This window comes from Lynx rufus, unplaced genomic scaffold (genome assembly GCF_022079265.1).
Source record: "Lynx rufus isolate CCGP_SWC_20201006 ecotype Redwood Valley unplaced genomic scaffold, mLynRuf1.p SCAF_8, whole genome shotgun sequence".
Taxonomy (NCBI): Eukaryota; Metazoa; Chordata; class Mammalia; order Carnivora; family Felidae; genus Lynx; species Lynx rufus.
The window spans coordinates 119,556,356-119,568,209 of NW_025814896.1; the positions used below are offsets into that span (position 1 = coordinate 119,556,356).

An 11,854-nucleotide genomic window follows, 5' to 3' on the forward strand; every position below is an offset into this window, starting at 1 on the left:
CTCTCTTCCCGGCTGCTCTTCCAGCCCTCCTGGTATTATTTATCCAGTCCTTTCCACTAAGTTCTTCTTTGTTGGAAATATCCAGGTTGGTTTCTGGGTTTTTTTGTTTTGTTTTTTGAGGGAACACCGATTGGGATGCTACAATAAAGAAATATTTACAAAACTAGGAGTACTTAGACATTAAAAATGTGAAAGCAGAAATCGAATCGGAAGGTTCGAACGGAAAGGTTAAAGATGGTGATGGAATCACCCAGAAAAACAAACGCAGAACTCCAACAATGTTAAGTACTGTTTATAGTAAACTGTAACATTATTATATAACATTATCATGATTTAAATTACTTATTCTGGTGTTACCCTGTAAATACTACTTGGTGGGTCCTGCCTGGCGTGTGACCAGTGTTGCATGTGTGTCCTGGGTAGTACATTTTATTTATTTATTTAAAAAAAAATTTTTTTTTTGGAAAAACGGTTCCATGCCTGACCTGGGCTTGAACTCACAAACCCCAAAATCAAGAGTTGCATGCGTTGCTGACTGAGCCAGTCAGGCAACCCTGCTAAGTACAATTTAAGAGAGGAGACAGTCTTCTAATTAATAATACTCTGACAAGCATTTTAAATATATTCATTGACAGATAAGCGTTATTCAGATGTCTGCATAAATAGGAATTGATGTTGAACAGGAAGAAGTTTTTCCAAAGGGCTAAAGTTTATTCAGTGATAGAACTTGGTCCTTCCCTTCAGCAGTCTTGGAATTTGGTTGCCAGGCATATCCGTGTCAGAAGTCCACCCTCGCTAATCATTTCCATCACACGCAAAATCTTAAAAGCCTACTGGTGGCGCTTTCCATTTCTCTGCAAACTTCTTACACTGCTTTCAGTTATGACAACGGAAGGGCAACGTCTTTACCTGCTCATACATACTCTACTCCACGGGAGGCAAAAACACACCCCTCAATTCTCTTGTTTAAGGAGTGGCTACTTGCAAAACAGCGAACGAATGAAGAACTGAACATTCACACATACGACACGTAGTATCTCTATACGCTGTAACTGAAACTTTGCTTTACATTTTTGCCATTAAAGAATTAGTCTAATTTTTATTCTCTCTCCGCAAAGTAGTTATAAGAAACACTTGTAAAAACTTTGAAAAGGCGCTTTACAATCCTGGAACGACAAATTCTAAAGTATAAAAATGAAGACACGTCTTCTATGATTCACAAAGAAGGATAAAATAAAACCTGCAAAGCTAGAATTTCTCAATGTCTTTGATAGGAATTTGCTAAAAGGAACCAGAACGTCAGAACTTAAAGATTTCCTATTTTAACCTGAATTGGGTTTTTAAAAAGCTACACACTTGTGGACAGGTGAAGCTCACACGAGAACTGGCCGCCCCCGCTAATGATGACAGTAACCGAGGGACAGGGACGTAAGCGCTAGGCGTGCCCGGCTCTTCCTGCAACCGATGGAAGCGGTTGGCTTTTATTTTTTTCCCTTATGTTTTAAAGAAAAGTAAATACACATCGGGCAAAAAATTTAAACGGTACAGGAAGATCTAAAACCATAAGGAAATATCCTTTTTTCCCATAACCCAGAAAATCTGAGGTCTTCAAAATCATTCAGCAGTCATGTGAATAATTTGCAAACCGAAGTGAACCTTGGAGTCTCATTAGCTAAAAAGAACTGAGTCATTTGGAATGATGTTGATTTTCTCACAGATCACCTCTGTTACAGAGGAAAGCCACGTAGCCTTCTCCTTCTTAAAACAACCAGTTACAAAAGCAACATGTACCCCTCTCCGAAACAAGTCCAGGCATCTCCTTGCACTTCGTGGATCGGTTCTTGGCTTCAGACAGAGTCCCTGGTATCATCCCTGAAATTCAGGCATCACATTTGACACCAAACAAGACATTTTCAAAAGTTAAGAAAACCTCTTCTTAATCAAAACGAGTCATCTGGTCCTTGTGAGATAGAGGCTGAACTCTGACAGATTCATGTCGCCTGGTGATTACTAAATAGATAAAGATCTTTATTCAACGTTGTACAAAAGCGCATGAGCCATAGAATCCCAAGCGCTCAAGCTAAAACCAAGTCAAACCTTTCTTAGAGAACAAAGGGAAGGTGAGACAGCAAGGGACCAAGGATGGAAACTCCTTCAGAGCAACTCCCATCCCGGCGATGCTGGGTGCTTCCTCCCCAGAGAGCGCTCTCTCTGGCAAGCAGGAAAGGCTTACAGAGACAGGTGGCGGGAGCTCAGCCAAGCCCTTCCTGAATGCCTCGGATCCTCCTGGCCAGCTGCACATCCTTCGGGAAGAGAGTAACGCGGCCGGCATGTAAGGAGAGAAGATAGGCGTCCTCAAAGAGATGAACCAGAAATGCTTCTGCAGCCTGGGGGCAGAAAGACAAGTCCAAAGACTGCCACATGGGAGGGAGGGGGCATGTGCTGCTGTTCTCTTGGAGCCCTGCTGCACCTTGTCTCCGAGGGCTCACGGGACTGTGTGAAAGACCGTCACAGAACGAGGGGGAACCCTGCCTGGGAATCCTGCTACCAGCAAATGAGGATCTGGCCTCCAAACCCAGGCGTTCCGTGATGCTCTCTCTCAGGAGGCAAGAGTCAGCGCGTGACATTCCTCGGGCAGCCCCGTGGATTTCCAGAGTGCCTTTCTCCCATCGTCACCCAGCTGTACCTCGGCCCCCCTTCTTACCTCTTGTAGGGCCAACAGGGCCTGGGCTTGCCAGTAGAAGTCCACACCACGAGTGAATTTAACACATATCTCTCTTGCCTGTGAAGGAGTGGGGATGGTTGGGGGGGGGGGGTAAGGGAGAAGGGGAGTGTGGGGAGGAGTGAAGAGTTAAAGAAGAGAGATTCAAGCGAAGACGGACTCTCTCCATGAGTTTCCATGAATCTTCACTTCTATTACACCTTCCTGCCCCTTAATCTTAGAACCTAAGCAGTAGCCGGTGTCAACTCCTGGGAGCTTAGGAACTGGTATGTCTCCTATCGGTGGTGGGGAGAGGGGGAAGCAATCTCCCAGGGCAGGAAGAGGGATCAAAGCGGGGATGGATGAGAGGGCTCCAATTTATATAATCCAAGAACACGGTTTCAGAGGTGGTAGGGTTAGAAATTGATTCCATGAAGAACCATAAGGAGCCCTTGGCGGATTCATGCTTTCAAAAGGTGAAGAGTCCTCTGCCAGGTTGGAGGGGAGGACCCCTAGCCATTCAGACAAGAGATGATGAGGTCCCCAATACCTGGGGGATTTAAAGAAAGAAGAAGGCAGCACGGGGGTTGGTGGAGCTCACCAGGCGGCCAAAGGGGCTCTTCCTTAACAACAGGTCTGTGCTTTTCTGAAGCTTTCGGATCTCCTTCAGAACCCGACTTCTCCGGGGACCACGCTGACGGGAGGAAGCGCCTGAGCAAAAAAGTTCGGTCATAGAGTGTAGTGGTCAGTAGGTGGGGCCTCGCAGCCTGCCTGAGATAGGCAAACTGTCAAATCACTAGTCTGTAATACGCTCCACAGAAGCGGGCATTCTGGTCCATTATTTCCTGCCATTACCTTCAGCAACTAGAAATAGTAGTCAGATGCCAAACAAATATTTGTTCAATGAACGCGTGATCCTTTGAGGGTATTCTCTTAAACGCCAACTCTTACATGAAGCCTCTCCTGATTCCCAGTCCCTTCCAAAATGATAGGTTACCTCCCTCCTCTGAGCCCCCTGGTACTTTGGGCATCTCTTCTACCTTTGCCATCTAGGTTGGAAACTCAGTGATTTTGTGTTCAGGTCTATTTTTAGAGCTGGAAGGAATTGGAGAGGTTATCTAGCACAACTCTCTGTCTCGGTTACCCTGAGGCGGAGAGGTGAAGACAATTAGCTAGAGCTTATGTGTGGCCAAGGAGGGACCTCAGATTTGGCATAACTCAGTGCCAGTGCTGGGTCACTGGGCTAATGGAGCCAGAGCCTTTGGCCTGGTTCCAACCACAACAAAAAAGAAAAAAGATCTTAAAATATTCCCCAAAGTAGAGGTCAAAAAGCCAAACTCTCTGATCTGAAATTAAAAACACAAGAAAAAAAAAATCTTCTAACTCAAGGAAACTTAATTGAAATTAGACTATTTATTTATTTATTTTAATGTTTATTTATTTATGACAGACAGAGAGACAGAGAGACAGAGCGCGAGCAGGGGAGGGGCAGAGAGAGAGGGAGACACAGATTCCGAAGCAGGCTCCAGGCTTCGAGCTCCGAGCTGTCAGCACAGAGCCCGACGCGGGGCTCGAACTCATGAACCATGAGGTCATGACCTGAGCCAAAGTCGGATGCTCAACGGACTGAGCCACCCAGGCGCCCCTGAAATTAGACTATTTAGAAATGAATCAAAAGTCTACATCTCAAAACTTATGAGATGCAGCTAAATAGTACTAGAAGAAAATGTACAGTCTCCAGATTGATTCTCTATTAGAAAACAAGGATGTTAAAAGACAGCTAAGTGTTCAACTCAAGTGTTAACAACAGAATTATTAAAATAAACCAAAAGAAGACAACCAAATATTCAAGATAATAAAATAAATTAATGAAAAAAAAATAAAAAACAATACTGTTGCTAGGTCAATAAAAACAAGGACCAACAAAAATGAATGAACCTCTCATAAGCTGAACAAAGAATAAAAAAAAAAAGAAACAAAACCATGAAAATGAACATTTTGAAGGATAAAATTGTTTCAGAAATGTTATTCAAGGGGCATCTGGGTGGCTCAGTCGGTTGAGTGTCCGACTTCGGCTCAGGTCATGATCTCGCAGCTTGTGAGTTCGAGCCCCACGTCCGGCTTGTGCTGACAGGGTGGAGCCTGGAGCCTGCTTCAGATTCTGTGTCTCCTTCTCTCTCTGCCCCTCCCCACCTCGTGCTCAGTCTCTTTCTCTCAAAAAATAAACATTAAAAAAAAAAAGAAACGTTATTCAAGGTCCAGTCAAGGAGAGAGAAGCAAACCAAGTAGTTCTGTGGAAGGGATTTCATAGTGAACTAATTACAAAGTGTTAGAAGAGCTGCATGAGCAGATGGGGCCAGTGAGACAATCCAGAGACGCCTGTGCCACACAGCTGGCCCTGGAGACTTTATCTCTGGTGGTGGGGAATGTGGGTCAGAGAAACAGGGGCAGTGTCCAGGGGACTGGGGACATTTAGGAGAAAGAGGGAGGCCTCAACTTCAGGAGTCAAGCTGCTGGCATCTGCCTCTCCCGACCACTGGTCCACAATCCACGGTCATCTGGAGGCAGCCTTTAACAGACTGGCGCAGCAGTCGCAGAGAATGGAAAGATTAGCACAACTAGGTATCACCCGTGCAAGAAGGACAACACCGCGGGAGGAACCGAGCTCAACAAATAACCAATGCTGGAGGAATCTGACTGAATAGAGAAAAAAGACTTTGAGAGCCATATATGTAATAACCTCAGAGGGGTAAGAGAAGGCATGTAATCTATGACCCAGAACAAGCGGTTATGAAAACGATCATGGGAAAGATCCCATGATCTTTAAGCGGTTAAAGATCATGGGAAAGAACTGGGATTAAATATTCAGTAGTTGGGGGGCACCTGGCTGGCTCCGGCTGTAGAGCATCTCGATCTCATGGTTGTGAATTTGAGCCCCTTGTTGGGTGTGGAGCCTACTTTTTTTTTTTTTAAACATTTATTTATTGTTGAGAGACAGAGAGAGACAGAGCATGAGCAGGGGAGGGGCAGAGAGAGAGGGAGACACAGAATCCGAAGCAGGTTCCAGGCTCTGAGCTGTCAGCACAGAGCCCGACGGGGGTTCAAACCCATGAACCGCGAGATCATGACCCCAGCCGAAGTCAGATGCTTAACTGACTGAACCACCCAGGTGCCTTCGTGGAGCCTACTTTCAAAAAAAAAAAAAAAAAAAAAAAAAAAAAAAAAAAAAAATTCAACAGTTGGGTCTGGCAATGCCAACATAAGGAGTTGGGATTTTTTTTTTTTTTAATTTTTTTTTTTTCAACGTTTTTTAATTTATTTTTGGGACAGAGAGAGACAGAGCATGAACGGGGGAGGGGCAGAGAGAGAGGGAGACACAGAATCGGAAACAGGCTCCAGGCTCTGAGCCATCAGCCCAGAGCCCGACGCGGGGCTCGAACTCACGGACCGCGAGATCGTGACCTGGCTGAAGTTGGACGCTTAACCGACTGCGCCACCCAGGCGCCCCAAGGAGTTGGGATTTGATCCTAAATAACAGGGAGCTGAGGGAGTCGGAGAGGTGATCTCCTTACATTTTAAAGAGGAGTCCACCTGCAGTGTAAGGAAAGAACTGAAAAGAGACAAGAGTGGAAGTGGAGTGCAGTCAGGTTAGGGTGCTGGTGGCTGGGACTCGCTGGTGGGAGCAGAGATGACAAGTGGTGCGATTAAGGATGTGATTTGGAGGTAGAATTGCTGGAGCTTACTTGTATACGGGGACAAGAGAAAAGAACGTCTCCCAGGGTTCTGGCTTGAACAGCTGCGGGTGGGGAACGTGCCTGTGCCATTTGCCGAAATGGGGAAAACCAGGGATGCAGCGGTTGGAAGGGAGTAATCAAAAGTTCGGCTTCAGATAGGCTGCGCCAGACGTAACCACGAGCTCTCAGGCAGAAAGGCAGCTGGACACAGGGATGTGGAGTCAGAGGAGAGATCTGGGCTGGACACGTAAATGTGAGCGCCGTCTGTAGGGGTGGTATGCAGAGCCACAGGATGGGATGAGACCACATGGGGGGCCGGGGGGGGGGTGGGGAGAAAGGAACAGGACAGCAAGGAAGTCCAACATCAAGTTGTTAAAGAGGTGACACAGACAGTAAAATACACCAAGCAGGAACTGCAGGGTGTGTGGGTCACGGATGCCAAGGGGATAGAGTGTTTCCAGGAGAAAATGGCCCGCTGTGTCCAATGCTTCTCGGAGCAAGGAAAGGACACAGGCATGTCTATTGGATTTAGCAACACTAAAGTAGCTGGTGACCCTGACAAGAGGACTTCAAGTGCACTAGAAGGGAGGGAAGTAGTTGTGGGGGGGTCAGACTGGAATGGGTTCAAGGGTGTCTGGGAAGAGGGGAGACACACGTGTGTGTACTCTTACATCTGGCTATTTCTAAAAAAGGTAGCTATGAAAGGCAGTAGAGAAAAATGGGGAGTATGCGAGAGGCAGGGAAGGTAGGGGCAGGAAACACCCCTGCCCTTTTTCTTTAGACAGAGCATTTGTGGAATGCCAATGTGGGGAGTAAGAATGTAATTCTAAATGCAGGTGGAGAGGATAAGAGAAAGCCCAGGGACGGAGAGAGAAAAATATGACCAAAAGCCCAGGTAGGAGGAGTGGTTTTTACTAGGAAGGGGATACGTGGGTTCTCTGCTGTGAGAAGACAAGGGAATCCAGTCTGGAGGCTTCTTATTTCCTCAGTGAGGCAAGCATGAGACCAGGTCATCATCAGCTGAGCGTGAGTGGGGCGGGGGGGGGGGGGGGCGGCTGGAGTTGTAGGAATTTGAAGAAGAAAAACAAAGGTGTGGAATAGTCACTGGGGAGAATGGAAGAGCCGGACTGCCAGACAGGTGCAGGGGGACTGCCAGGAAGCGTGGAGATAAACCAGGCATAGCAGGATGCTTCCGTATCACAAAGCAACAGCAAACACACTTAACAGCACCCTGTTAAAATCAGGAACGGGACAAGGATGGTCAAAACGCTGCTCGTATTTCAATACTAATCTCAGGGCCTCCTTAGTACAATACACTACGAAATAAAACGTGTAAAAATGAAAAAGGAGACTCAGCCTTCTCTGCAGGTGATATAATAGCCTACTTAAACATTTCAGTTGAAGTAACTGAACGCTAGTTAGAACTAACGAGAGAAGTCAGCAAGTTGCCTGGATGCAAAGGTTATTAACGTTCAGGAAAGAAAATAACCCAGAATATATTTTTTTCACCCTGCTCTTAACTGTGTGGCAGAAGACAAGTAAAGCAGTTGTTGCCACAAAGGCACAGCCCTCGCCCCGTGGGTCTGCCACCCACCAGACCTCAGTACAGAAACAGGACCACAGACCAGTCTTCGGTCCCAGCCCATGATCTCAAGAAGAGAACAAGGCGAGAGCACTCTACTTAAGGTCCAACACAGCCCTCAATGAAGAAAAAACAAAAATACATACAATACCTGGAAGGGCACCTTCTAAAAGTACAATAGTTCTTTGAAATGGTCACAAAAAGCGGACAAGAACTTTGCAATTTAAAAAAGCACAAACACTTATTTTTTTAAACTCCTGTCTGCTGGCGCAAGCCGTGTGTGACCTTGTTCAAGTTACCCGGCCTGCCCGCGCGTCAGTTTTCTCGTCTGTAAAATGGGCACACTATAAAGTTGAGGTAATTCACGTAAAGAGTTGAACACAAGGTCTAGTTGGTGGTAGGTACTCCATAAATGCTAGTAGTAAGAATTAATATTAGGAGCCAGGCCGCCTGGGCCAGCCCTTTCTCCCCCTCGGAACTGCTTTCCCCTGTTCCTCGCTGGGCCTGGACTGGGCCGGCCCGAGCAGATGCTCGCCGGCCGCGCGGCTGTGCCCGCCCGCAGAGGAGCGCCAGCCGGAGACTCGCACCCCGGACTCCGCCCGCGAGCTCGGTGTTCTGCTCCGTGAAATGGGCACGCGGATGCGCCGTGCCCACCCCTCACCCCGGCTGCTCGGGGGCGAGGGGCCGCGGCCGGTTACCTAAGGAGGGGGCCCGCCGGGGGGGGCTGGGGGTCGGGCTCACGGTGCGCCTCTTCGGGACTTCGGGCTTGCGGCTCCGGCGGCGCGGGCCCATGGCGGGCGCGGAGGGTGGCTGCCCCGCGGCTCCTTCTCGGCCTTCGGGGTCCGGGGACAGAGGCTGGCGTCCGGGAGAAGCCCGGGAGCGTCCTGGCCGCGTGCCCCGACGGGGTGCGTGCTCGGCCGCTCCCGGCGCCTCCGCGGTTCCAAGTTCCCGCACCACCGATTCACTGGCGGCGTTTTTTAAAACCCGAATTCAGCAACTCTCAGTGGCTGCCTCTGGAACGCCCCTAGCGCAGAGCGACTGCGGAGAGGACCAATCAGAGCACAGGACGGAAGGCTAGCGGCGCGCGCGGTGATAAGAGGAGAGCGCGGGGCTGTGGCGGTTCGACGGTAGGAATCAGCCAATGGGAACTTGGAGAAATGAAAGGAGGCGGGAACTTCTCCCGCCCTCTGCTTGCTTGTAGTGGTGCTCATTTTTGAGTGCCCAATGGTCCAAAAAGGAAAGCTCTATTCTGAAGATGGAGACGGTGAGTTAGTAGAACACGTTTCTCTAGAAAAATCACTTTGCTCAGACATTTTATGTTTTGCCCTATCACCCCTGAGGTGGCTTTTAAACAAGAGGCAGATTCACACGAGAATGTGACAACCACATGTCGCCCCTGTGACCCTCCCAGGAACACCCCACGAAAATGGTTCAGAAGCCAGTTTAACTGCATGGACGTTATTGATGACTGGGGTCGCGGGGCAGCCAGGATCCGGGCTCTGGATCACACTCTCCAGCGCTGCAATGGAATCCTCCTAGAGAAACGACCCCTTTCCCTTCCCTTTACTATGGAGGATAGTACGCATTCAGGTCAAATGTACATCTGGGTAGTTAGAATAAAGGGAATTTTTATTTTACACACGTTTTCTTGCATTTCCTCAACGTTCTACAGTTAACATGTAATCAGGGGAAAATGTCATTATAAAATCAGTGATTTCATGGAACCCTTGTTCACTGGTGGGAATGTAAAATGCTGCAGCCATAGTGGAAAACAGTATGTTGACTGGCCAAAAAAACTAAATGTGCAATTACCATATGATCCAGCAATTCCACTTCGGGGTATACACTCAAAAGCAGGGACTTGAACAGGTATTGGTACACTAATGCTCACAGCAAGGTTACCCACAACAGCCCCCAATGTCCAAATAGATGAATAGATAAGCGAAATGTGGTACACACATACAATGGGATATTATACAGCCTTAAAAAGGAAATGACACGTTACAGCACGAATGAACCTTGAAGGCATTATGTTAAGCAAAGTAAAACAGACACAAAAGGAGAAATACTGTATAGTTCCACTTACATGAGTCCACTTTCACGAAATTCATAGAAAGTAGGATGGTGGTTGCCAGGGGCCAGGGGAAAGGAGGAATGGGGAGTTAGTGTTTGATGGGTATGGAGTTTCAGTTTGGGAAGATGAGGAAGTCTGGAGATGGTGTGATACTGCACAACAATGTGCACGGACTCAGTGCCATTGAACACTTAATAACGCTCAAAATGGTCAGTTTTAGGTTGTGTGTATTTTACCACAATTTTTAAAAGGAGGGACAAAAGGGGGCACCTGATTGGTTCAGTCAGGAGAGCGTGCGACTCTTGATCTTAGGATTGTGAGTTCAGGCCCCACATTGGGCATGGAGCCTACTTAATTAAAAAAAAAAAGGGTGGGGGGAGGAAAAGGAGCAAAGTAAGGAAGGGAAGAAAAGGGAAGGAGCTGTACCTGGGGATATTCAGTGGGTCCACTGGTGGTGGGGGGAATGGGGTGAACAGCCTGGTCTAGAAGACCCACTCTTTGGTGGTGCGACAGAAGATCCGAGAGCCAAGGGCTCTATAATGTGAGCCTACTCTTTGGCTCTTGTATTCATCCTCTCCACCGTTTCTCTAGTTCAGACTCTAATTATAATCAAATGTTGTTTTACTTGTCTCTACCTTTAGTGATCTTTCCAAACAGCAATTTGGATCATGTCACTGCCTTGCCTAAACTCCCCATGGTACTCTATGGTCTACAGATTGAGTTCCGATCCCTCAGCAAAGTCTAAAATGTACAGCACCATCTGGGCGCCTGCCCACCTCTCTGACCTTGACTCTGGCCACTTTTAGTGTTGCGTGCTTATTGCCAGGCATACTGGTCTCCTTACCTACAGTTCTTGAATACATCACTTGCATGTTTCTATGCTTTTTACAAGCTTCTCCTTTCTCCAGGAATACCCGCTCCCTCCAACCCCACCGGCCTGGGAGACTCCCTGCTCGTTCTGTAACACCCAGCTCAAGTGGTACTGCCTCCTCTGTATCTCAAAGGCCTCTTATGCACGTCATGCTGTGCTGGAATTCTTTCCTTCCACATTCATCTCCTGTTTTCTTTCATGGGCCCACAGTCCTTGGAGCACATCAGTTCTCAACACAGTTCAGTAAATTCTGGGATAGTAATCCTTTACTAAAGACTCTTGGACAAGTGTTCCTAATGAAGAAGGGTGATTTATGAACTTTTATAGCTAGGGGAAACTCCTTGCTGACTTTTACGTTTTGAAAGGATGTAGTTAACATAAGGCCTGAAGGGTTCTGAACCAAGGCAACTATGAAACGAGGTCAATCTGTAAAGCAGGTCAGGCAGGTGTACATATTTGGCAATGCTGAGAACCTCTCCTTTTTATAGGTAGCTAAGGTCTTGAGAGGGTGTCCAAGGTCACCCAGCCAACATAGAGGTGGGGCTGAGACACAGCTCTCTGACTTTGGATTCTGCTTCTTTCCTCTATACGAGGTGGCCCTTCGCTCCACTCCTCCTCCTGTCCTCAGCAGGGGTCAGAGCTTCTGACCTCTTTGAATGCTGTTTGCTTGTTAAGGTGGCAGAGACCTTTGGACAAAGTGAAGACAAAACAGAACCACTTGGCTTGGTCCTAAATCTCTGCCTTGTGGGCAGCTTCCTGGAGGAGAGGAGCCTGAGAGCTACTGCAGGTCCTGGATGGCAGTCCTGCAGGAAGCCCCTGCCCCCCCCCCCCCCCCGGCTCTCCCAGGACCACCCTGCGAGGGGGATGGACTGAGCAGTCCACCACAATGCAG

At 47.8% G+C, this 11,854-nt stretch overlaps 1 protein-coding gene across 1 annotated transcript; it reads right to left on the reverse strand.

Moving 5' to 3' along the window:
* Positions 1-271: 271 nt before the first annotated feature.
* CENPA (centromere protein A) lies at positions 272-8,961 on the reverse strand. The gene is made up of 4 exons (XM_047069717.1): positions 8,716-8,961; positions 3,303-3,412; positions 2,705-2,782; positions 272-2,387 (listed from the first exon to the last, which is right to left on the reverse strand). Exons 1-4 carry the CDS (start codon positions 8,807-8,809, stop codon positions 2,253-2,255), a joined length of 417 nt encoding a protein of 138 aa, XP_046925673.1. The 5' UTR covers positions 8,810-8,961; the 3' UTR covers positions 272-2,252.
* Positions 8,962-11,854: the final 2,893 nt, after the last annotated feature.

What these genes read in the sequence shown, in the direction of transcription:
- CENPA (XM_047069717.1), bottom strand. Translation starts at nt 8,809, where the DNA reads ATGGGCCCGCGCCGCCGGAGCCGCAAGCCCGAAGTCCCGAAGAGGCGC. An exon ending in AGAGCCCCTTTGGCCGCCTG is followed by an intron (nt 2,783 to 3,302) that starts GTGAGCTCCACC and finishes ACTCCTTCACAG; the next exon opens with GCAAGAGAGATATGTGTTAA. An exon ending in CCCTGTTGGCCCTACAAGAG is followed by an intron (nt 2,388 to 2,704) that starts GTAAGAAGGGGG and finishes TTCTGCCCCCAG; the next exon opens with GCTGCAGAAGCATTTCTGGT.